The 27,479-nt window shown below is 47.1% G+C and overlaps 1 protein-coding gene across 10 annotated transcripts in view; it reads left to right on the forward strand.

Annotated features, from left to right (window-relative positions):
* The window catches only part of LOC110523649 (guanine nucleotide exchange factor VAV2), a 236,066-nt gene that overhangs the window by 140,342 nt on the left and 68,245 nt on the right, over nt 1-27,479 (forward strand). For all 10 annotated transcript variants that reach the window (XM_036977312.2, XM_090234586.1, XM_090234582.1 and 7 more), the window contains exon 3: nt 22,700-22,758. In XM_036977312.2, coding sequence (XP_036833207.1) covers nt 22,700-22,758 — 59 coding nt within the window. The remainder of the gene's footprint in view (nt 1-22,699; nt 22,759-27,479) is intronic.

The raw sequence follows: 27,479 nt of genomic DNA on the forward strand, positions 1-27,479 counted from the left end.
ATGCATCTCCGAATTAATCCAAACTTTCAACGGTTCATGCAAAACCATGTTTGTTTTTCATTAGGCTGGCTGCTTCAGGAAACATGTGAATGACAGGAGAGAGGCTGACCCACATTGAGGAGCCTGCATTGCTCACTCACTCCATTCTCTGAAACCGATCCCCTCAAACAGATCCTATATCAAAGCCCTAGGTGACTTTGCTTTGTAAAAGGTGTATCAGAACAGTGTTGTAATGCAATGATTGTTTTATTACTACCATAGGGAGAGCATTGTTATACTCTACAGGCTATAATTATGTAGTGTAGGCTATACTGAATATTGATTGTGGAAGTATGAATGTCACCCTAGGGCTTTATAGTGTGACATGAGTTCACATCATTAACCAGGCTATTGTCTTTGCCTTGTGTCCTGTTGGGCCCTTGTAGGCTCTAGGGGCTTGGTTCTTGTAGGCCCTAGGGGCTTGTTTCTTGTAGGCCCTAGGGGCGTGGTTCTTGTAGGCCCTAGGGGCTTGGTTCTTGTAGGCCCTAGGGGCTTGGTTCTTGTAGGCCCTAGGGGCTTGGTTTTTGTAGGCCCTAGGGGCTTGGTTCTTGTAGTCCCTAGGTGCTTGGTTCTTATAGGCTCTAGGGGCTTGGTTCTTGTAGGCTCTAGGGGCTTGGTTCTTGTAGGTTCTAGGGGCTTGGTTATTGTAGGCGCTAGGGGCTTGGTTCTTGTAGGCTCTAGGGGCTTGGTTCTTGTAGGCCCTAGGGGCTTATTTCTTGTAGGCCCTAGGGGTGTGGTTCTTGTAGGCCCCAGGGGCTTGGTTCTTGTAGGCCCCAGGGGCTTGGTTCTTGTAGGCCCTAGGGGCGTGGTTCTTGTAGGCCCTAGGGGCGTGGTTCTTATAGGTTCTAGGGGCTTGGATCTTGTAGGCCCTAGGGACTTGGTTTTTGTAGGCCCTAGGGGCTTGGTTCTTGTAGTCCCTAGGTGCTTGGTTCTTGTAGGCTCTAGGGGCTTGGTTCTTGTAGGCTCTAGGGGCTTGGTTCTTGTAGGTTCTAGGGGCTTGGTTATTGTAGGCTCTAGGGGCTTGGTTCTTGTAGGCTCTAGGGGCTTGGTTCTTGTAGGCCCTAGGGGCTTATTTCTTCTAGGCCCTAGGGGTGTGGTTCTTGTAGGCCCTAGGGGCTTGGTTCTTGTAGGCCCCAGGGGCTTGGTTCTTGTAGGCCCTAGGGGCGTGGTTCTTGTAGGTCCTAGGGGTGTGGTTCTTATAGGTTCTAGGGGCTTGGATCTTGTAGGCCCTAGGGGCTTGGATCTTGTAGGCCCTAGGGGATTGGTTCTTGTAGGCTCTAGGGGCTTAGATCTTGTAGGCCCTAGGGGCTTGGTTCTTATATGCTCTAGGGGCTTGGATCTGTTAGGCCCTAGGGGCTTGGATCTTGTAGTCCCTAGGGGCTTGGATCTTGTAGGCCCTAGGGGCTTGGTTCTTATAGGCTCTAGGGGCTTGGTCCTTTCTGTTTTGCTAACATGAGCAGAATGGCACAGCAGTAAGTCTATGTCTGGCCTGTGACCTGTGTAGTTACAATCGTCTGGATTGTACTGGTCCCACACTGAGAGCTCTGTTGAAAGCAGGGCCTTTACTCATCACTGAAACATGGCAAACAACAGACTCATGTTGTCATCATGGAATTTAGTGGAGACTGTTATGGACAGCAAAATCAAGAATGAATGAGTGTCTCCCTCCTCTTCTGGCTCTCCTATCCCTCTTCTCTCTCCTCCATGATGTGTGTGGTTTATGGGTGGATTTTGTCATTTGTCTGTTTTTCTGTGTGTGTGTGTGTGTGTGTGTGTGTGTGTGTGTGTGTGTGAGAGAGAGAGACCAGTCGGTTTACCAGGCTTAAAGTCGATATGAGAGAGGTGTGGGTGACAGGGCCCAGACAGACCCATATACACAGAGCTTTAGTGTGAGAGATTTACACCAGACAGTCTCTCTCTATGATGCATAGAACCACATAACCAGCCCCGCCCGTCTGTCCTGCCCCCCCCCCCCCACACACACACACAGAGACTAGGGATGGAGGATAACGTAGAGAGGAAGAGCTTACATCCAACCCACTTCCTGTTTAGTGGGAGCCCTCGAAACCAGTGGAATTCACACGTTTTAAATGGGGAACACAATTTTTCCACCAGTATTTCATCCATTGTGACCCACCCGAAATCTAATGACACAACCTTCAAATCTGTACATTTACATTTTTACATCAACATGCATTTACATCCAAATAGAAATAATACAATAAATATATTTTTCTCAATACATTTTTTTTTCAAATGATCTTTCTCAAAAACATTTGGATATTGCCTCATAAAATAATCTGTACTCTTATTGTTTTGTTCCCCCAAAATATATATCCCCTGCGACACGGACTTTGAATACCACTGTTCCAAACCATGCTGAGTATATTACCACAGTCTACTGATGGACTGACTGACGACTCCCAGGTCTCTACCAGCACTTAACCACACACTGCCTTACTTAGCAATCTTTGTGTCAATACCCTGACCAAGACTGACTCCGCTCCCCTCAGCCTCACTAGTTAATGGCAGATATAATACCATAGGCAGCAGTATCAAAACTGGGGCCTCTATTAGGAAAGGTAGTTGTTGATGTCTAGTTGAGTGACAGTCAGCTGTGTTTGCTGGCTCTTACACCAGTTCCCCTCAAGGCTTCGGTTCACACTAGATATCCAGCTATAATAGGGGTTGTTTGGGAATAATGGCATCTCTGCCAAGCAAATATCACTGTGTGCTGATGACAAAAAGCCTATTGTGTGGAGTGACAGGTGCTGGCAGAGTGACAGCCACATCAACCCGCCTCATCACATCACGTATTAGCCAATGCGAGAGCCGGCCACCAAACTCCGATCCCTGTCATGAGCATGCATTCTTCTTCTTTTGGCGGTCCGAGGCTGCCGTTCCGAGGCTGGCGTTCCGAGGCTGGCGTTCCAAGACTGGTGTTCCGAGAGTTCATGCCTGTTTAGCAGTGTTTTGTAAAGGAGAAATGTGACAATATTCATTGGAGAGAGGTTGGGGTTTTGTGGGTGGGTGGGTAGTTCTGTCTGCACGGGTGCTAACGCTCAATGATGTGTATGGCCGTCCTGGAAGGTTACCAGGCGCCAACCCCTCGGCCTGATCTGACATGACATTCTCCTCTCCGCACCCAGTTTGACCCGTGTTCTTTCACGCTTCGCCAAGTCAGCACACAGGGAGAGTTTTTTTGTTTTGTCTTGTGTTGGATATTGTGATGAAGAGAGGCAGTTTACTACAGCTTAGATTTGTTTTTGTTATAAATACCTACTTCTGCTTCGAGAGACTCACGCAAACACGTTCTGTATTTGGTTACCCCCCTGGGTGTAAACCTGTGTGGTTCTCGGCTGATCAAGGACATCAGTAGGAGATGAGTCCCTCTGATACCTTAGTCTGTGATGTCAGATCTGAAGATCATCTCAAAGAATAACAGCTCCGCCCACCTTTTAACACGTCCACACTCTGACACGCCCACACTCTGACACGTCCACACTCTGACACGCCCACACTCTGACACGTCCACACTCTGACACGTCCACACTCTGACACGCCCACACTCTGACACGTCCACACTCTGACACGTCCACACTCTGACACGTCCACACTCTGACACGCCCACACTCTGACACGTCCACACACTGACACGTCCACACTCTGACACGTCCACACTCTGACACGCCCACACTCTGACACGTCCACACTCTGACACGTCCACACTCTGACACGTCCACACTCTGACACGCCCACACTCTGACACGTCCACACTCTGACACGTCCACACTCTGACACGTCCACACTCTGACACGTCCACACTCTGACACGTCCACACTCTGACACGTCCACACTCTGACACGTCCACACACTGACACGTCCACACTCTGACACGTCCACACTCTGACACGTCCACACTCTGACACGTCCACACTCTGACACGTCCACACTCTGACACGCCCACACTCTGACACGTCCACACTCTGACACGCCCACACTCTGACACGTCCACACTCTGACACGTCCACACTCTGACACGCCCACACTCTGACACGTCCACACTCTGACACGTCCACACTCTGACACGTCCACACTCTGACACGCCCACACTCTGACACGCCCACACTCTGACACGTCCACACTCTGACACGCCCACACTCTGACACGCCCACACTCTGACACGCCCACACTCTGACACTTCCACACTCTGACACGTCCACACTCTGACACGTCCACACACTGACACGTCCACACACTGACACGTCCACACTCTGACACGTCCACACACTGACACGTCCACACTCTGACACGTCCACACACTGACACGTCCACACACTGACACGTCCACACTCTGACACGTCCACACTCTGACACGTCCACACTCTGACACGTCCACACTCTGACACGTCCACACTCTGACACGTCCACACTCTGACACGTCCATACTCTGACACGTCCACACTCTGACACGTCCATACACTGACACGTCCACACTCTGACACGTCCACACTCTGACACGCCCACACTCTGACACGTCCACACTCTGACACGTCCACACTCTGACACGTCCACACTCTGACACGCCCACACTCTGACACGTCCACACTCTGACACGTCCACACTCTGACACGTCCACACACTGACACGTCCACACTCTGACACGTCCACACTCTGACACGTCCACACACTGACACGTCCACACTCTGACACGTCCACACACTGACACGTCCACACACTGACACGCCCACACTCTGACACGCCCACACTCTGACACGTCCACACTCTGACACGTCCACACTCTGACACGTCCACACACTGACACGTCCACACTCTGACACGTCCACACTCTGACACGTCCACACTCTGACACGTCCACACTCTGACACGTCCACACTCTGACACGTCCACACTCTGACACGTCCACACTCTGACACGTCCACACTCTGACACGTCCACACTCTGACACGTCCACACTCTGACACGTCCACACACTGACACGTCCACACTCTGACACGTCCACACACTGACACGTCCACACACTGACACGTCCACACTCTGACACGTCCACACTCTGACACGTCCACACTCTGACACGTCCATACAAGCCCGTCTCTCACTGTCTTCACCAGTCCATCTGAAGGCTTCCAGGTTCCTTGTCCACTTTGATGCCCATATTATATATAATGTGTTACCAAAACGTCGATAGAGTAGATAATGACATTCCCTATGCGTGGACTCTTGGGAGACCAGTCCGTTTTCATTTGTTATCAGGTCCCAATTCCTGCGGGTACAGTCATTCCCTTGTTTTTGTTTCCCTACTCAGACTCCCTCCCCACTCTGCCTTTCCCATCATATCCAGTAACTTCTGATGAAGGTACCGGTATGACATCTCAATCGGTGACTCCACTAGACCACCCCCCCCCCACACACACCTCCCACTGGCTGCCCCTCTATGCATGTTATTGTGAATCCCTTCATCTGTGAGACTATAATGCAGCCTGACACCCCTGTTACACCCCCCATCCATACTATTATTCCCTCCATTCCCCACACCTTCATCAGGCAGAGTGGGGCTGAAGTCTAACCAGGCAGACCTCTTGCTGAGATGAAACCTGCTTAGACAGCACCGCACCACCTCCTCTTCCACCTCTTCTCTTATCTCCTCCACCTCCTCTCCTCTCTCCTCCACCTCTCTCCTCCTTCACCTCCTCACCTCTCTCCTGCTTCACCTCCTCTCTCCTCTCTCCTTCACCTCCTCTCCTCTCCTCTCCTCTCCTCTCCTCTCCTCTCCTCTCCTCTCCTCTCCTCTCCTCTCTCCTTCACCTCACCCCACCTCTGCTCCTCCTCCTCCTCCACCTCTCCTCTCTCCTCCTTCACCTCCTCTTACCTGCCTCCTCCTCCACCTCTCCTCTCTCCTCCTCCACCTTTCCTCTCTCCTCTTCCACCTCTCCTCTCTCCTCCTTCACCTCCTCTTTTCTCTCCTCCTCCACCTCTCCTCTCTCCTCCTCCACCTCTCCTCTCTCCCCCTCCACCTCTCCTCTCTCCTCCTTCACCTCCTCTTTTCTCTCCTCCTTCACCTCTCCTCTCTCCTCCTCCACCTGTCCTCTCTCCTCCTTCACCTCCTCTTTTCTCTCCTCCTCCACCTCTCCTCTCTCCTCCTCCACCTCTCCCCTCTCCTCCTTCACCTCCTCTTTTATCTTCTCCTCCACCTCTCCTCTCTCCTCCTCCACCTCTCCTCTCTCCTCCTTCACCTCCCCATTTCTCTCCTCCTTCACCTCTCCTCTCTCCTCCTCCACCTCCTCTTTTCTCTCCTCCACCTCTCCTCTCTCCTCCTTCACCTCCTCTTTTCTCTCCTCGTCCACCTCTCCTCTCTCCTCCTCCACCTCCTCTTTTCTCTCCTCCACCTCTCCTCTCTCCTCCTTCACCTCTTCTTTTCTCTCCTCCCCCACCTCTTTTCTTTCCTCCTTCACCTCCTCTTTTCTCTCCTCCTCCTAACATAATCATCATTAATGCCATTGCATCACCATCATCATACTAATCATTGCCAACAGAATTAGGACCATCACACTATTAATACATGTATTATTAGCAAAGTTATGATATGAGCCATTGACGTCATATAGTTTATATACATTGAAGTCTGTAGGTCCAGACTGGCTCTGAGCCCTGCTGGCTGGCTAGTCAGTCTGTAACTCTTCTCTGTGTGTATGATGGATGGAGCTGGACCTCTTGTGCTCCTCTCTATCCCCCCATCCCTCATATCCCTCTCATTTCACACCCAGTAAGTGCACTCCCTGCCTCCCTGACACCTATTAGACTGATGGAAAGTTGTCTCTCCTATACTTTTCCTATCCAACCCTCCTAACTCATCCTCTAGGACTTAGACTGAGTGATGGCCCCAGTTGTAATCAAACCCTTTATCCAGACACTCAATCAGTCTCACGCTATCTGGAGGATATAGCATTGAGGCACCCATCTTTTGTCTCAGATGTGTCCACTACCCTCTTTATGACATTCTCTACTGCTGGCGATCTTTCTCCATTGCAGGCATCATGGACTCAGACACACCATCTCAAGCTGGGTCTCTGCTGTTTGAGCTACATTGGAAAATTTGACATTCAATGAGGTGTGGAAATTGAACAGCAGGAGTGTAATGAGTATAGCAGAGGAGACGCAGATAGGAAGTCTGAGGGACTGGGACACCTAGGGCGTTTAACGACCAAAGCCTTAGATCGCTTCAATTAAATGTTCCTGAATGGGAACGGAAATGGGAAAGGAAGGCTCTAGCCAGGTTCAGCTCAATATCCACTGGATTACCTACAGGGAGATAAGGAGGATGATGGGCCAATCAAAGTGGAAGGAGCCACCTCACTAGTCTCCCAGACTGCATCTCTCTCTGTCTGAGTCTCTAGCTGACTCAGCCAGTCTCCAGAGGAATCCTCTCCTGAGTGGAAAGATCCTCACAGTGATAAAGGTAGAGTGGAGGCTAAACAGGCTAATTATCTGCTAAGGAATATCTGCGAAGCCAAGCGGAGAGCTCGGCTAGCTCAGGGCTTCATTTCACAAGTTGTTTACATTTTCTCAGGTTTTGTGGATTTTGCTCCACACAATGTGTGCTTTCACTAATCTCTCATCATTTATTTTCTCAAATCTGCCTTGTCGGTCTAAGGTTTTAATCTCAGGTCAGCTGGTTGTGAAATATTTGTAAATATTTTAAGTAGGCCTACTTGAAGTGGGAATTTCTCGAGTGTGTACGGGACAAAGGAATAATCCAACACACATGCACAAACAAAACCACTAACATCCCTAGTTGTGCTTAGTGAGATTTGGTCCACATTTTGGGATGGCTGTTCCTGTCCTGTACACCTGTTCCTAGGTGTACAGGACAGGAGGTGACAGGATCCTAACAGTAATGGACAGGGCTCCTATTGGAATCCCTTTGTTCTGCTGTCACTTTCACTGCTGCTGTGGAAACATCCCGCTGGCCAATCAGCTGGCACTCTCAGGAGTGGCCTCTTTGTCCCTGTCACCACTGGAGAGAGGGCCTTTTATGCCATCTGAATTGCTACTCTGTTTTCCACCTTCCCTCTTTCTTGCTATCTCTCTCTCTCTCTCTCTCTGTCTCGCTCCTGAAGTTCACTTGACAAATATTTAACATGAACTGCTGTTAACACTGACAATGTTTGACATGCAGAAGTATACAGTGAAGAATTGCTTAAGACAAACATTTCTTGTTACTGAGATTAATGTACATGAAAACAAGGTTTATGAAATGTGATACTATAATGTAAACTCCGTAGGTTAATCATTTTAAATCATTTCCAATGCAGTTGCTCATGTTTTTTCATGCTCTGTCGTCCTCCAGGAATCTTCTTAAGCTTACTCTTCACTGTACTGACGAGGAATAGCCCCGACCTAACTTTTCTCTCAGCAGAAATGGACACGCTCGGCTTTATATCATTCCTGCCCAGTAAACATTTAGCTGTGTGATATGGCTTTTAGAATAAGTGGGGGCATCTGAATGGAGGTGAAAGGAAGCAAGAAACAACGTCTGTATCATTCCACTCAGGGCCAGTCAGTTGGAAAGAAAGGATTGCTCCCTGGTGAGGGGCTGCCTTGGTATCATCTCTCTCTTTGTCTCTCTTTCCCTCTGACTGGAGCACTGTGGATTGAATAATCCATTTGTTTTCTGTCAGACACACCAGTGTGCTCTGGGACGTCTGCTGTCTAGAAGTCACGGAGGGGGGCAGAATTGGGGAAGGGTTCCCCTCTCCCCCTGTTTTATCTTCTCCAGCAGAGAGGTACGGGCACACCCGCTCGCCCCCCACAGGATGGTGGGATTACGCAGCAGCCTAATCCCATTCACTATCCTAGTCTCTGATGGGATATCATGCACTAAACATCTATTTGTGTGTTTGTTTGCTGTGTGTGTGTGTGTGTGTGTGTGTGTGTGTGTGTGTGTGTGTGTGTGTGTGTGTTTCTGTGTGTGTGTGTGTCTGTGCGTCTATGTCTTTCTGTCTGTCTTCGCCCGTGCACTTCCTGGCAGACTCAGGTGCCCCTCTCAGATAAGGGCTGTGTAAAGGATTTAGCCTCATCATCCCTAGCGCTCAAAGAGTAGCAGGAAAAAAGTCCTCACGGTTTCTCCTCACCTATGCCTGGATGCCTTATCATAGGGCTGTGCTATTCTCCCAAACAAGCCTTCGCTCCAACACTTTCCTAGTGCCAGCTTTGTGTCAGGGCTCACCATAAAGACAACAGACTGCTACTGTGTGACAGAGATGCCTGCTTAGAGAGGGGTGGAGGAAAGGAGACATTCAGAGTCTCCGACATAGTTTATATTACCTCCCTTTCTCTCACACTCGCACTTTCACACTTATCGCTTGCCAGTCTTCATTGTCCTCATTAAGTAAACCATTTTTAATAAAGCAAGAAAGAACCTACAGAGGTCAGTCCAACAAAGTGCAAATGCATGGTTCACTCAATCTATTCCACTGGACATCTGAATGACATTTCCTTGCACTGTCTATGTATCCGCTGGTCTTCTAGGACTCTCTCCTGCTAAACAGAACATCTATTTCTCAGGAACTAATGACTTGGCTCAGAGAGCAGCTGCTTGCTGTTGTAATCTCAGCAGTTTTTTTCTCTGTGTCCACCTGACCAGAACTGCCTCTGTAAATAACCAGCAGAGACAAGAGAGACACACATTACATGTGGAGCTGAACGCTGTACTCTACAGCACCAATATCACCTCAGGATCCACCCAACATCTGCCTAGTAACCAGAGGAGAATGACAGGATGAAGAGGAACATTTATCTTTCATTTCCTTGGTTAGAAGAGGAAATAAACAGAGATCTTCTTCAGGGTTGATTTTGGCCAGTGATTATCCTTTGTTCTTTGGGAAGAAGCGACGGTGTCCTCGTGTCCCTCTCTACCTCCCTGTTAGTTTCTCTCTGTTTGGTTCAAACATCTCTCTCTCTCTCCAGAGAGGAACTTAATGCAGGGATGCCATTAAAATCCTTGGGCAGGCCGCCTAAGCATTTTTTCTGGTCGTCTAGTCCAAACAGTGTAAAATATTATTTATATAAATAATAGTTTTTCGCAAGGGAAAATGCTTTCAGTGCAAACTTAGACTAAAACAAGATATAAAGTATGTAGATTGACCTATATACATTTGGAGTCGTAGGTTTACATACACTTTAGCCAAATATATTTAAACTCAGTTTTTCACAATTCCTGACATTTAATCCTAGTAAAAAATTCCCTGTTTTAGGTCAGTTAGGATCACCACTTTATTTTAAGAATGTGAAATGTCAGAATAATAGTAGAGAGAAAGATTTATTTCAGCTTTTATTTCTTTCATCATATTCCCAGTGGGTCAGAAGTTTACATACACTCAATTAGTATTCGGTAGCATTGCCTTTATATTGTTTAACTTGGGTCAAATGTTTCGGGTAGCCTTCCACAAGCTTCCCACAATAAGTTCGGTGAATTTTGGCCCATTCCTCCTGAAGAGGTTGGTGTAACTGAGTCAGGTTTGTAGGCCTTCTTGCTCGCACACGCTTTTTCATTTCTGTCCACAAATATTCTAAGGGATTGAGGTCAGGGCATTGTGAAGGCCACTCCAATACCTTGAATTTTTTGTCCTTCAGCCATTACTCCGGGGCGGCAGGGTAGCCTAGTGGTTAGAGCGTTGGACTAGTAACCGGAAGGTTGCAAGTTCAACCCTTGAGCTAACAAGGTACAAATCTGTTGTTCTGCCCCTGAACAGGCAGTTAACCCACTGTTCCTAGGCCATCATTGAAAATAAGAAGTTGTTCTTAACTGACTTGCCTAGTAAAATAAAAATATATATTTTTTGCCACAACTTTGGAAGTATGCTTGGGGTCATTGTTCATTTGGAAGACCCATTTGCGACCAAGATTTAACTTCCTGACGGATGTCTTGAGATGTTGCTTCAATATATCCACATAATTTTCCTTACCTCATGAATGCCATCTATTTTGTGAAGTGCACTAGTCCCTCCTGCAGCAAAGCACCCCCACAACATGATGCTGCCACCCCCGTGCCTCACGATTGGAATGGTGTTTTTCGGCTTGCAAGCTTCCCCCTTTTTCCTCCAAACATAACGATGGTCATTATGGACAAACAGTTCTATTTTTGCTTCATCAGACCAGAGGACATTTCTCCAAAAAGTACGATCTTTGTCCCCATGTGCAGTTGCAAACCGTAGTCTGGCTTTTTTATGGAGCAGTGGCTTCTTCAGGTTATGTCGATATAGGACTCGTTTTTACTGTGGATATAGATACTTTTGTACCCGTTTCCTCGAGCATGTTCACAAGGTCCTTTGATGTTGTTCTGGGATTGATTTGCACTTTTTCACCAAAGTACGTTCCTCTCTAGGAGACAGAACGCGTCTCCTTCCTGAGCGGTATGACGGCTGTGTGGTTCCATGGTGTTTATACTTGCATAGCATTGTTTGTACAGATGAACGTGGTGCCTTCAGGTGTTTGGAAATTACTCCCAATGATGAACCAGACTTGTTTTTCTTGGCTGATGTCTTTTGATTTTCCCATGATGTCAAGCAAAGAAGTACTGAGTTTGAAGGTAGGCCTTGAAATACATCTACAGGTAAACCTCCAATTGACTCAAATAATGTCAATTAGCCTATCAGAAGCTTCTAAAGCCATGACATCATTTTCTGGAATTTCCCAAGCTGTTTAAAGGCAGTCAACTCAGTGTATGTAAACTTCTGACCCACTGGAATTGTGATACAGTGTATTATTAGTCAAATATCTGTCTGTTAACAATTGTTGGAAAAATTACTTGTGTCATTCACAAAGTAGATGTCCTAACCGACTTGCCAAAACTATAAGTGGTTAACAAGACATTTGTGGAGTGGTTGAAAACAAGTTTTAATGACTCCAACCTAAGTGTATGTAAACTTCAACTTCTATTTGTATTTGTTTATAATATAATCTTTGAGAACTAACAACCACCAAAGTAAAAGCTATGCAGTTCGGGAGAATAGAAAATTCACAAAACAATGAATTTAGCAGTATGATTTTGTTGTTATGTTTGAGCAAAAGAACACAGCATTAGCCATCGCGAAATGCATAGAATTGCAAGACATTTTAAAACTGCAACCTTTTCTGTCAGCTCCATGGCAAGATCTGTAGAAATGCAGGAAATTAGTTTAGAAACTGCAACAACAGAAAATGTGTAGAATTGAAGGAAATTGGCTTTAAAATCATTAAATGTCTCTACACCGCAAAGATGGGAGCCTTTAAAATGTTTTCTAAAATTCAGCTGCGTGGATGGGCCAACCGCACCCATTGCCACACCCCCACGCCACGCCCCCTGCCACACCCACCACCTATGTCCCTTTCGTTCTCATCATATTTCCTCAATAGTGTACCACAGAGAACCACCATACAGTAGACCCTGGAGGTCCTGAAGGAGTTGGATGCAGTTTGCTTACGAAACAGCTGGTGTCGATTGTGATGCGCGACTTCACATGGCTTAACATGAAAACATGTGACATCCTACAATGGTCCACGTGTTTCTTCTCACCTGAGACTAATATGAATGTCAATCATATCCGACGAGTGTCAATGGAAACCCACGGGAGTGTATGTCCAGTGTGATGGAACTCCAAAAAAACAACCCTGTGCAGTGATTCCCTCCTTGCTGAAGCCAGGTCTGACTGTGAGGAAGGTGTATGATTCTCCCAGTGTTATGCTTATGAAAGACATGCTGGTTTGGTTTAGTGAAGTCTTAAAGAGGCATGTAGGAGCGTAGACTAGTATCACAGTTAGTCGACTACGACCTGCTCTGTGGCTGTCCCTCCCAACTGCAGTGAGACACACACCCTGATAACATCAGGGTAACGATTTTCTAATGGAAATGTGCCCTGCGGATGAAATAAGAAACCACTTTCTTCTATCGTTCTGCACTTTCATGCCACACACAATTTGTTTGTGTATCGTTTCTCTCTCACAGTGTCTATGGTGGTTACGTTGTGTGAGTTTTGTGGTGATGCGAGACACAGCGTCAGTGTTTGTGTTGAAGGCATTAGCTTAGCTGGGGTTTAAAGTATATTAACACAAAGCAATGTTTACTCCTCTCTCTCTCAGCCTTGTGTTACAGTGTGTCAGCTGTGAGAAGAGCCTAAAAAGCTGTTTTGTTTGAACATCTGCATCCCAAGGCTTTACCCAATGATGGCTCTACTACGTAGGAGAGGAGAGGGGTCCCGCTGCCGCCCTTCGGGGCTGGACAGGCCTCCCGTCGCCGGCCATGAAAAGACATGAGGAGGAGGGATTAGTAGGGGGGGGGGTGGGGTTATTCACTTGGTCGGCCGCTCTTTCAATGGCAAAACACAACCCTTCTGACCTGCGTGAGCTCTCGCCTGAAGAATTGGGAGGAATCAGGAAATGATCACAGCATCTATTGGCTTGGTAAGAATGCAAACAGACTGCTGGTATAGGGAGAGCTGAGGAGGGGAGGGGTGGCTGTGTACGACTTATTAACTACCCAGTGATGCAATCCTCTCAGGGAGGGTGACTTTTTGGTTTGGCCCATCAGTTGTGCATCAGCATGAATGGATGTTGTCCGGGGATTTTCAGGAGCAGGTGGGCACACTGGCATGCAAGCAATTACACACTCAGACACACACAGTCACACACACACAGTGGCACACAAAGACGCACGCATGTGCACACACACGCATGCGTAATTACTCGCACTAGTTAATCACACACACGCTTGCACCGGCAGGATACAGTATCTGCTACTGTATGACTTTACGGTTGTTGGGAACTATGTCTGCTTCTTTGATATGTGCTTGGCCAGCAAAGGACCAGGATGCAGCAGGGTCTTGCTAGGCCCTCATTGGTGAGTCACTCACATGTCTGTACAGTGCGGTCACCAGCTCCCTTCACATGTTATCCTCCTCATTCATAATACGTGGACTTCATAATAAATGGACAGCGAATAGATTCATAAATGAATACAGTGCCTTGCGAAAGTATTCGCCCCCCTTGAACTTTGCGACCTTTTGCCACATTTCAGGCTTCAAACATAAAGATATAAAACTGTATTTTTTTGTGAAGAATCAACAACAAGTGGGACACAATCATGAAGTGGAACGACATTTATTGGATATTACAAACTTTTTTAACAAATCAAAAACTGAAAAATTGGGCGTGCAAAATTATTCAGCCCCCTTAAGTTAATACTTTGTAGCGTCACCTTTTGCTGCGATTACAGCTGTAAGTCGCTTGGGGTATGTCTCTATCAGTTTTGCACATCGAGAGACTGAATTTTTTTCCCATTCCTCCTTGCAAAACAGCTCGAGCTCAGTGATGTTGGATGGAGAGCATTTGTGAACAGCAGTTTTCAGTTCTTTCCACAGATTCTCGATTGGATTCAGGTCTGGACTTTGACTTGGCCATTCTAACACCTGGATATGTTTATTTTTGAACCATTCCATTGTAGATTTTGCTTTATGTTTTGGATCATTGTCTTGTTGGAAGACAAATCTCCGTCCCAGTCTCAGGTCTTTTGCAGACTCCATCAGGTTTTCTTCCAGAATGGTCCTGTATTTGGCTCCATCCATCTTCCCTTCAATTTGAATCATCTTCCCTGTCCCTGCTGAAGAAAAGCAGGCCCAAACCATGATGCTGCCACCTCCATGTTTGACAGTGGGGATGGTGTGTTCAGCTGTGTTGCTTTTACGCCAAACATAACGTTTTGCATTGTTGCCAAAAAGTTCAATTTTGGTTTCATCTGACCAGAGCACCTTCTTCCACATGTTTGGTGTGTCTCCCAGGTGCCTTGTGGCAAACTTTAAACTACACTTTTTATGGATATCTTTAAGAAATGGCTTTCTTCTTGCCACTCTTCCATAAAGGCCAGATTTGTGTAATATATGACTGATTGTTGTCCTATGGACAGAGTCTCCCACCTCAGCTGTAGATCTCTGCAGTTCATCCAGAGTGATCATGGGCCTCTTGGCTGCATCTCTGATCAGTCTTCTCCTTGTATGAGCTGAAAGTTTAGAGGGACGGCCAGGTCTTGGTAGATTTGCAGTGGTCTGATACTCCTTCCATTTCAATATTATCGCTTGCACAGTGCTCCTTGGGATGTTTAAAGCTTGGGAAATCTTTTTGTATCCAAATCCGGCTTTAAACTTCTTCACAACAGCATCTCGGACCTGCCTGGTGTGTTCCTTGTTCTTCATGATGCTCGCTGCGCTTTTAACGGACCTCTGAGACTATCACTGTGCAGGTGCATTTATACGGAGACTTGATTACACACAGGTGGATTGTATTTATCATCATTAGTCATTTAGGTCAACATTGGATCATTCAGAGATCCTCACTGAACTTCTGGAGAGAGTTTGCTGCACTGAAAGTAAAGGGGCTGAATAATTTTGCACGCCCTTTCCTGTCTTTTCATGTCTTTCCACTTCATGATTGTGTCCCACTTGTTGTTGATTCTTCACAAAAAAATACAGTTTTATATCTTTATGTTTGAAGCCTGAAATGTGGCAAAAGGTCGCAAAGTTCAAGGGGGCCGAATACTTTCGCAAGGCACTGTATAATCACAATACATATCTGAACAGCAGTGATTCACATTCAGATGGGCGATACACTTGAACTGCATCGCTGTGATTGTATTGGCTGAATCACTATGTCAGCTGAAATGCACAATGGTCAGCTTTAGAGCATAGCCGCTCAGGCATGGTATACACTGAGTGGACAAAACATTAGGAACACCTTCTGAGTTTTTAGTTCACCCACTTTTGCTCTCAGAACATCGTGAATTTGTTAGGGCATGGACTCTACACGGTGTGATGTTGGCTGGATGTACTTTGGGTGGTGGACCATTCTTGATACACATGAGAAACTGTTGAGTGTGAAAAACCTTACAGTTTTGCATTTCTTGACACATTCATACTGGTGTGCCTGGCCCCTACTACCGTACTCTGTTTTGTAGTGTACATCGGGATGGTGCATGTTTCCAAGGACAGAGAAATCCATACAAAGGAAGGTGGATTTCTCGTTACTTGGCTACAGTTTTCCAGTGTGGATTTATGTCCGCTCTGCTATCAACCTCTCTCCTGACCCTCTTATCTTGACTGAACCTTACCTAATCCCCATCGCTGGGAGCACCTGTCTCACTGACCATTACTGCCCGGCAACCCGCCTCACAGGCTATTTTACTATTGATCTGTGTGTGTGTGTGTGTGTGTGTGTGTGTGTGTGTGTGTGTGTGTGTGTGTGTGTGTGTGTGTGTGTGTGTGTGTGTGTGTGTGTGTGTGTGTGTGTGTGTGTGTGTGTGTGTGTGTGTGTGTGTGTAATACACCATGGGAAGTCACACAAGAACTAGCTGGTCCATGTAGCTCAGATTCAGTGTGAAATGGGACAGGTCATGGGAATGACAGCAGCACATTGGTGGGTCTCAACAAGGCCAGAAAGATCTATGCAGGGTAATTTGTACATATTACCCACCGTGGCCTTTCCTTTGAAGCATAGCACAGGTCCAGATCAGATTGATTTTAGGCCCCTGATAAAAACATAGTTTGAGTTTCAGTCGTGTGATGATGTCACAGTGTAGGCTATTTCTTATGTCATTACGAAGTAGTACGGGCAGAAAACCTGTCAACCTTATTGACAGGCTTAATCTGTAATATCCCATTATTATTTTCATCTATAAGGATCATGCAAATTTATAGAAACTATATTTTCATGGGTTTTATGCCTTATAGGCTTACTGCCATGTTAACTGACTGAGTGAGGGTTGAATGGGGTGTTTGGGACAGTGCCCGTGCCTGTGGACCTAATGGCTTCAGGCTTTGACGGGATGTGCATGGTGAAATCCCCCATAATCACAGCTGCACTGATGCTTTCAGGGGCGCTTTGAGAGGATTTAGCGCTAATGCTAATGTCCAGGTGCCAATCTGTCTGCAATCAGGCTTTACAGCACAGGGCTGGCAATCGCTAACTCAGAGACGAAGACATGGGCTTTACATACAGCAGTTAACTGAACAGTTAGCCTATATTGCATGGAATAAAGGCCATCCAGTTGAAACAGCGAACACTGTTCAGTGTCGTAGAGGTTTGTGTGGGTGTGTATGTGTGTGTGCGTTAACCTTCTTCGCAGAGCTGGGGCCTGGATAGACTGCGTCTGCTCCTGCTGGCCCCATGCTCTGGGACACACACAGGACTGGGCTGGCCATTTTTGATGATGTCAGGGAGCCGGGAACACTGCCATCTGTTTTCTCCTCTCCACTTGGTCCTCTCTCTTCTCCTCTTCTCTCCTCTGCTGTCTCTGGCATGATGATGGGCCCAACTGTGCTGCTGTCACACTGTGGGGTGAATGCTTCATAAATATCACACCAGGGGGGAGGTGTGTGAGCGTGCCTCTGTACCCTGGAAAGAGTGCGAGAGGGGTGTAAAATGGATCTGGGTGAGATGTCCTATGAATTCATTTCACTGCTGGTGTGCGTCCAGTACTTACAGTACATTGATTGTTGGTGTGAGATGTGATGTGTCATGAATACATGTAATTGGCTGTTGTGGTATGTGGACACTGTGACCTGTCAATAGCATTGTGAGACATTGTTCTGTTTCTAATCAAATCACCACCCCTCTGTGCCCACTGCCGATAGCATTCAGCACCATATTGTATTTGTTTTGACACACGATAGATGATCATGTAAATTAACCCACGTCTAGTTGTCAGGGTGGCTGAGTATTTGATTGGTTGAGACTGGTCACATGGGGTTCCCAGCTGTGACGGTGACCACATGTTTGCTTGTCCCAGAAATGGACTGTGACACGTGTTTGTAGCTGATTCGTCTATACATATGTATCCCCCACCCCGCTCCCCTCTGCCCCCTCTGCTCTAAACAAATGAAGTCTAATGGAAACAATGCATGCATGTGTCATGCTGTACTCCAGGAAGCATAAGGGAGGCTGGTCCTGCCATGGATCCCCAGTCACAAGCTTTTGGCTTGGCAGCTCCTTCCTTACTGGAGGGGGAAGGCTGAGGGTGGTGGGGCAGGGCCAGTTCTGGGGTTGGGAGGGGGTGAGGCTGTGGGTGGGGGTGGGGGATGGGGGAGGTAGGATGGGTAGAGAGTGTTATTGCCACTCCATCTTGTGATGATTATTTTTCATATTTCGTCGACTCTGGGTGAGAGAAGCTTTATTCTCTGGTCTGTCCCGCCCAGAGTTGGGCCTCCCATGGCACCATGACTGAGACGAGAGAGAAATCAATAATGTGGAAAAAGACAGAGAGAGAGCCTTTGACTGGTCTGCAGGATAGGACAAAGAGAGTAGAAGAGTATAGGGTGGGAGAGGAGGACTGGGTGTCAGACAGTGAGGAAAGTGAGGAAGGGGGCAGAGGTTAGATAGAAGGATGAAAGTGTAGAGGTTAGATAGAAGGATGAAGGGACAGAGGTTAGATAGAAGGATGAAGGGGCAGAGGTTAGATAGAAGGGTGAAGAGGCAGAGGTTAGATAGAAGGGTGAAGAGGCAGAGGTTAGATAGAAGGGTGAAGAGGCAGAGGTTAGATAGAAGGATGAAGAGGCAGAGGTTAGATAGAAGGGTGAAGAGGCAGATGTTAGATAGAAGGGTGAAGAGGCAGAGGTTAGATAGAAGGGTGAAGGGACAGAGGTTAGATAGAAGGGTGAAGGGACAGAGGTTAGATTGAAGGGTGAAGAGGCAGAGGTTAGATTGAAGGGTGAAGAGGCAGAGGTTAGATAGAAGGGTGAAGAGGCAGAGGTTAGATAGAAGGGTGAAGAGGCAGAGGTTAGATAATCAAATCAAATTTTTATTTGTCACATACACATGGTTAGCAGATGTTAATGCGAGTGTAGCGAAATGCTTGTGCTTCTAGTTCCGACAATGCAGTAATAACCAACAAGTAATCTAACTAACAATTCCAAAACTACTGTCTTGTACACAGTGTAAGGGGATAAAGAATATGTACATAAGGATATATGAATGAGTGATGGTACAGAGCAGCATAGGCAAGATACAGTAGATGGTATCGAGTACAGTATGTACAAATGAGATGAGTATGTAAACAAAGTGGCATAGTTTAAAGTGGCTAGTGATACATGTATTACATAAGGATACAGTCGATGATATAGAGTACAGTATAGACGTATGCATATGAGATGAATAATGTAGGGTAAGTAACATTATATAAGGTAGCATTGTTTAAAGTGGCTAGTGATATATTTACATCATTTCCCATCAATTCCCATTATTAAAGTGGCTGGAGTTGAGTCAGTGTCAGTGTGTTGGCAGCAGCCACTCACTGTTAGTGGTGGCTGTTTAACAGTCTGATGGCCTTGAGATAGAAGCTGTTTTTCAGTCTCTCGGTCCCAGCTTTGATGCACCTGTACTGACCTCGCCTTCTGGATGATAGCGGGGTGAACAGGCAGTGGCTCGGGTGGTTGATGTCCTTGATGATCTTTATGGCCTTCCTGTGACATCGGGTGGTGTAGGTGTCCTGGAGGGCAGGTAGTTTGCCCCCGGTGATGCGTTGTGCAGACCTCACCACCCTCTGGAGAGCCTTACGGTTGAGGGCGGAGCAGTTGCCGTACCAGGCGGTGATACAGCCCGCCAGGATGCTCTCGATTGTGCATCTGTAGAAGTTTGTGAGTGTTTTTGGTGACAAGCCGAATTTCTTCAGCCTCCTGAGGTTGAAGAGGCGCTGCTGCGCCTTCTTCACAATGCTGTCTGTGTGAGTGGACCAATTCAGTTTGTCTGTGATGTGTATGCCGAGGAACTTAAAACAGATAGTAACAATAGAAGGGTGAAGAGAGCGTATTGAGAGACAGAGAAGGGGGGGGGGAGTAAATAAAAAGAGAGTGATTTACATGATCTGGCCTTAACCAAGTGATGGGACAAAAGTCACCTAATACACTATTCTCTACAGTAGCCATTTTCATGCAGATTTCCAGTCTCAGTCCAAAGTGCATTATGAGTGCCTGGTAAGCGTCTGTGTAATAGAGTATAGCCAATGTTAGAGGCAGCATGGCATGTCTGCTCATTACATGGGTCTTTAGCCACACGGAAAGCAACACTTCAGCATTCAGACTCCCCACAGTGTTTTAAAAGGCTGACAGATGCAAGCCTATACATATTCATGTCCTGAAAGGGACAATGGAGCAGCCATAACGTCCATTCACCATCGTAGTGTATGGCTTACCATATCGGTCAGGTATTCATTCCTCTGGGTGGTTGAGCCACGCCATGGTCCTTAGACTGGTGCTTGGTCCTAACCCGCTTCACACTAGCACTTAGCCTGAGCTCCACCTGCCTTTGAAGCACCCTAGACTCCCATTGAAGTTAAACACTTTCATTATGCAGTTTAGAGCGGAGAGCGGAGGTGTATAATGATGGAGGGAGGGGAGAAGGGAGAGAGTAGAGAGAGGAGGTGTATAATGATGGAGGGAGGGGAGAAGCGAGTGAGAGTAGAGAGAGGAGGTGTATAATGATGGAGGGAGGCGAGAAGGGAGTGAGAGTAGAGAGAGGCGGTGTATAATGATGGAGGGAGGCGAGAAGGGAGTGAGAGTAGAGAGAGGAGGTGTATAATGATGGAGGGAGGGAAGAAGGGAAAGAGTAGAGAGAGGAGGTGTATAATGATGGAGGGAGGGGAGAAGGGAGAGAGTAGAGAGAGGAGGTGTATAATGATGGAGGGAGGGGAGAAGGGAGAGAGTAGAGAGAGGAGGTGTATAATGATGGAGGGAGGGGAGAAGGGAGAGAGTAGAGAGCGGAGGTGTATAATGATGGAGGGAGGGGAGAAGGGAGAGAGTAGAGAGAGGAGGTGTATAATGATGGAGGGAGGGGAGAAGCGAGTGAGAGTAGAGAGAGGAGGTGTATAATGATGGAGGGAGGCGAGAAGGGAGTGAGAGTAGAGAGAGGCGGTGTATAATGATGGAGGGAGGCGAGAAGGGAGTGAGAGTAGAGAGAGGAGGTGTATAATGATGGAGGGAGGGAAGAAGGGAGAGAGTAGAGAGAGGAGGTGTATAATGGAGGGAGGGGAGAAGGGAGAGAGTAGAGAGAGGAGGTGTATAATGATGGAGGGAGGGGAGAAGGGAGAGAGTAGAGAGAGGCGGTGTATAATGATGGAGGGAGGGGAAAAGGGAGAGAGTAGAGAGAGGAGGTGTATAATGATGGAGGGAGGGGAGAAGGGAGAGAGTAGAGAGATGAGGTGTATAATTATGGAAGGAGGGAGGGGAGAAGGGAGAGAGTAGAGAGAGGAGGTGTATAATGATGAAGGGAGGGGAGAAGGGAGAGTAGAGAGATGAGGTGTATAATGATGGAGGGAGGGGAGAAGGGAGAGAGTAGAGAGAGGAGGTGTATAATGATGGAGGGAGGGGAGAAGGGAGTGAGAGTAGAGAGAGGAGGTGTATAATGATGGAGGGAGGGGAGAAGGGAGAGACTAGAGAGAGGAGGTGTATAATGATGGAGGGAGGGGAGAAGGGAGAGAGTAGAGAGAGGAGGTGTATAATGATGGAGGGAGGGGAGAAGGGAGTGAGAGTAGAGAGAGGAGGTGTATAATGATGGAGGGAGGGGAGAAGGGAGAGAGTAGAGAGAGGCGGTGTATAATGATGGAGGGATGGGAAAAGGGAGAGAGTAGAGAGAGGAGGTGTATAATGATGGAGGGAGGGGAGAAGGGAGAGAGTAGAGAGATGAGGTGTATAATGATGGAAGGAGGGAGGGGAGAAGGGAGAGAGTAGAGAGAGGAGGTGTATAATGATGGAGGGAGGGGAGAAGGGAGAGTAGAGAGATGAGGTGTATAATGATGGAGGGAGGGGAGAAGGGAGAGAGTAGGGAGAGGAGGTGTATAACTGTTTCCTCTGTCTCTGGCGGGGGACAGCTGGCATCGCCATGGCCATGGAGGCACAAACACACCCAGGAGTGCATAATGAGGCGTGGAAGCAGAATTTTGGCGGTTAGGAGGGGTTGGGACGGGCTCCATCATATGTCTGTATTAGCCTTGGAGGAGCCTCCAGCACGCCATCTCAAAGCCCGCCAAACAGCCACCCATAAGCCCACTCACATGTGACTCACGACCAGCATTGAATCAGTTTAAATACAGGCACGCTTTTAACCTTGTTACACCGCACTGGTTTCACCAGAGGAGAGAGAGGGAGAGGTAGAGAAAGAGAGAGAGCAGCGTGAGAGAGAGAGGGAGAGGTAGAGAAAGAGAGAGAGCAAGCGTGAGAGAGAGAGATGGAGAGGTAGAGAAAGAGAGAGAGCAGCGTGAGAGAGAGAGGGAACATGGGGGGGGGGGGGGGGTCTGATCTGAGTAAAGTGGCCCACGTCTGTGACTGTGCGGGGGCATTTGGCACCACATGTCTCTGGATGTCATCATTAACATGGTGGCCTGCATTATGCTCACACACAATCCTGTGTGTGGCTGCGCATGACGATGTTGCTAAGAAACACCACATTGCTCTCCTCGCTCGTCAACACATTAAGTTTAACATCTATTCACCAGATTTAGGCGGAGCAGACGTGCCTGTCTTACTGACTGAGTGAGGAGATGCTGACTGTGTCGCCGACTGTGTTGTAGACTGTGTGTCTGACTATGACCGTGTCATTGACTGTGTTCTCTCTCTGCTGTGTGTTCCAGGTGATCTCAGCCCTGTCCAGGATCTCCCACCACAGCATCGCACAGATCAAGGGGATCAGGTATGTCTTCTCTCCTCCCATTGCCCATTTGAGAAAGAGGAACATTGAATATGTTCACTGTATCGCTCAATCAGAGACGGTTGTTTAATTGTGGTAACAGGTTAGATCTCGGCCCACTCCTACTTATACCACGGCCTCTATTGATAACCCGTTCTGGAAGGACCACATGGAAGTCCAGTATCAGATGGCTCAGATCACATCTAAACTCTACCTCATATCTCTTTGTGTCACATCAAAGGAAATAGTTCACACTAGTTTATTGGGCGCTGCGAAACCGCTTTCTGATTTCTCTTTATTTGTTCAATCTGTTCTCCCTGCTCGCTGGCTCCACAAATAAAGCTGTTTCATCCTGGCGGGCTGGGTAATGAGTTGATGGAGCGTGTCCATTAGGCCCCATGCCAGACCAGGGAACACAGAGACGGGCTCTGGCCATTAATAAATACTACACAGCTTGGTGAGAGGTGGCTAAGTCACTTCTGTCCTGTCTGGCCAGCCCAGTGTGGTGAAAACAAATCACAGCCTGTTTGGTTCCTTTACGTTGTTGTCAATTAGCAGACACTCTTATCCAGAGCAACTTACAGTATTGAGTGCATTTGATTAGATTTTTTGTACTGGTCCCCCGTGGGAATCAAACCCACAACCCTGGCGTTGCAAGCGCCATGTTCTACCAACTACCGACTGCCCTCCAGAGTGCCATTTGGGGAAAATGTAATTTAATCCAAAACACCCTGGTATGTACAGTACCAGTCAAAACACCCTGGCATGTACAATACCAGTCAAAACACCCTGGCATGTACAGTACCAGTCAAAACACCCTGGCATGTACAGTACCAGTCAAAACACCCTGGCATGTACAGTACCAGTCAAAACACCCTGGCATGTACAGTACCAGTGAAAACACCCTGGCATGTACAGTACCAGTCAAAACACCCTGGCATGTACAGTACCAGTCAAAACACCCTGGCATGTACAGTACCAGTCAAAACACCCTGGTATGTACAGTACCAGTCAAAACACCCTGGCATGTACAGTACCAGTCAAAACACCCTGGTATGTACAATACCAATCAAAACACCCTGGCATGTATACAGTACCATCAAAACACCCTGGCATGTACAGTACCAGTCAAAACACCCTGGTATGAACAGTACCAGTCAAAACACCCTGGCATGTATACAGTACCAGTCAAAACACCCTGGCATGTACAGTACCAGTCAAAACACCCTGGTATGTACAGTACCAGTCAAAACACCCTGGCATGTACAGTACCAGTCAAAACACCCTGGCATGTACAGTACCAGTCAAAACACCCTGGTATGTACAGTACCAATCAAAACACCCTGGCATGTATACAGTACCAGTCAAAACACCCTGGCATGTACAGTACCAGTCAAAACACCCTAGCATGTACAGTACCAGTCAAAACACCCTGGCATGTACAGTACCAGTCAAAACACCCTGGTATGTACAGTACCAGTCAAAACACCCTGGCATGTACAGTACCAGTTAAAACACCCTGGTATGAACAGTACCAGTCAAAACACCCTGGCATGTATACAGTACCAGTCAAAACACCCTGGCATGTACAGTACCAGTCAAAACACCCTGGTATGTACAGTACCAGTCAAAACACCCTGGCATGTACAGTACCAGTCAAAACACCCTGGCATGTATACAGTACCAGTCAAAACACCCTGGCATGTACAGTACCAGTCAAAACACCCTGGTATGTACAGTACCATTCAAAACACCCTGGCATGTATACAGTACCAGTCAAAACACCCTGGCATGTACAGTACCAGTCAAAACACCCTAGCATGTACAGTACCAGTCAAAACACCCTGGCATGTACAGTACCAGTCAAAACACCCTGGTATGTACAGTACCAGTCAAAACACCCTGGCACCCTGAAATTGTTGCCACCCCTATTACTAGCCTGTTCAACCTCTCTTTCGTGTCGTCTGAGATTCCCAAAGATTGGAAAGCAGCTGCGGTCATCCCCCTCTTCAAAGGGGGGGACACTCTTGACCCAAACTGCTACAGACCTATATCTATCCTACCATGCCTTTCTAAGGTCTTCGAAAGCCAAGTCAACAAACAGTTTACCGACCCTTTCGAATCTCACCATACCTTCTCTGCTATGCAATCTGGTTTCAGAGCTGGTCATGGGTGCACCTCAGCCACGCTCAAGGTCCTAAACGATATCTTAACCGCCATCGATAAGAAACATTACTGTGCAGCCGTATTCATTGATCTGGCCAAAGCTTTCGACTCTGTCAATCACCACATCCTCATCGGCAGACTCGACAGTCTTGGTTTCTCAAATGATTGCCTCGCCTGGTTCACCAACTACTTCTCTGATAGAGTTCAGTGTGTCAAATCGGAGGGTCTGCTGTCCGGACCTCTGGCAGTCTCTATGGGGGTGCCACAGGGTTCAATTCTTGGACCTACTCTCTTCTCTGTATACATCAATGAGGTCGCTTTTGCTGTTGGTGAGTCTCTGATCCACCTCTACGCAGACGACACCATTCTGTACACTTCTGGCCCTTCTTTGGAAACGGTGTTAACAACCCTCCAGGCAAGCTTCAATGCCATACAACTCTCCTTCCGTGGCCTCCAATTCCTCTTAAATACAAGTAAAACTAAATGCATGCTCTTCAACCGATCGCTACCTGCACCTGCCCGTCTGTCCAACATCACTACTCTGGACAGCTCTGACTTAGAATACGTGGACAACTACAAATACTTAGGTGTCTGGTTAGACTGTAAACTCTCCTTCCAGACCCATATCAAACATCTCCAATCCAAAGTTAAATCTAGAATTGGCTTCCTATTTCGCAACAAAGCATCCTTCACTCATGCTGCCAAACATACCCTTGTAAAACTGACCATCCTACCAATCCTCGACTTTGGTGATGTCATTTACAAAATAGCCTCCAATACCCTACTCAACAAATTGGATGCAGTCTATCACAGTGCAATCCGTTTTGTCACCAAAGCCCCATATACTACCCACCATTGCGACCTGTAAGCTCTCGTTGGCTGGCCCTCGCTTCATACTCGTCGCCAAACCCACTGGCTTCATGTCATCTACAAGACCCTGCTAGGTAAAGTCCCCCCTTATCTCAGCTCGCTGGTCACCATAGCATCTCCCACCTGTAGCACACGCTCCAGCAGGTATATCTCTCTAGTCACCTCCAAAACCAATTATTTCTTTGGCCGCCTCTCCTTCCAGTTCTCTGCTGCCAATGACTGGAATGAACTACAAAAATCTCTGAAACTGGAAACACTTATCTCCCTCACTTGCTTTAAGCACCAACTGTCAGAGCAGCTCACAGATTACTGCACCTGTACATAGCCCACCTATAATTTACCCCAAACAACTGCCTCTTTCCCTACTGTATTTAATTAATTAATTAATTTAGCTCCTTTGCACCCCATTATTTTTATTTCTACTTTGCACATTCTTCCATTGCAAATCTACCATTCCAGTGTTTTACTTGCTATATTGTATTTACTTTGCCACCATGGCCTTTTTTTGCCTTTATCTCCCTTATCTCACCTCATTTGCTCACATCGTATATAGACTTGTTTATACTGTATTATTGACTGTATGTTTGTTTTACTCCATGTGTAACTCTGTGTCGTTGTATGTGTCGAACTGCTTTGCTTTATCTTGGCCAGGTCGCAATTGTAAATGAGAACTTGTTCTCAACTTGCCTACCTGGTTAAATAAAGGTGAAATAAAATTTTAAAAAATGTACAGTACCAGTCAAAACACCCTGGTATGTACAGTACCAGTCAAAACACCCTGGTATGTACAGTACCAGTCAAAACCCCTTGGCATGTATACAGTACCAGTCAAAACACTCTGGCATGTACAGTACCAGTCAAAACACCCTGGCATGTATACAGTACCAGTCAAAACACCCTGGTATGTACAGTACCAGTCAAAACACCCTGGCATGTACAGTACAAGTCAAAACACCCTGGCATGTACAGTACCAGTCAAAACACCCTGCCATGTACAGTACTAGTCAAAACTCCCTGGCACCTATTCATTCAAGGGTTTTTCTTTCTTTATACTATTTTCTACATTGCAGAATAGTAGTGAATACACTATGAAATAACACATATGGAATCATGTAGTAATCCAAAAAGTTTTCAACAAATCAAAAAAAAAAATATGTTTGAGATTCTTCAAAGTAGCCACCCTTTACCTTGATGACAGCTTTGCACACTCTTGGCATTCTCTCAACCAGCTTCATCTGGAATGCTCATCCCAGACGCGTACTGCTGTACATGTACAGTACATTAACCATGTGCAGTCAGATCATGAATTATATATCTTTCAATCGTCCACCACGTCACTGATTCTCTCTCACACCAACATAGGAAGCATGCCAAGAGGCACATGACCAACACATGGCATGATCTAGGACACATGAAGGTGCATGATGTTAACATGTCTGTCCTTGCAGAGGGGTCACCCACCACACACTCTGGCCTCTCGATTCCTCCTGTCCTTCCCCTACTGCCTGGGATAAAGGCGACTGAGGCCCCTCTGCCTCTGTAATTTTACAGAGACCTGTCAGTCCTCTTCAGTCTCACCCCCATGACCCCTGTCACTAAACACAGACGTGTCCCTCTCTCACCCCAGAGACACTCAGCAGTTGAAAACACTCCTCCTGTTCTCTCTCTCTGTTCCCCTCTCTCTCTCT

Source organism: Oncorhynchus mykiss, chromosome 5 (assembly GCF_057628025.1).
Source record: "Oncorhynchus mykiss isolate SJ-2025 chromosome 5, ASM5762802v1, whole genome shotgun sequence".
Taxonomy (NCBI): Eukaryota; Metazoa; Chordata; class Actinopteri; order Salmoniformes; family Salmonidae; genus Oncorhynchus; species Oncorhynchus mykiss.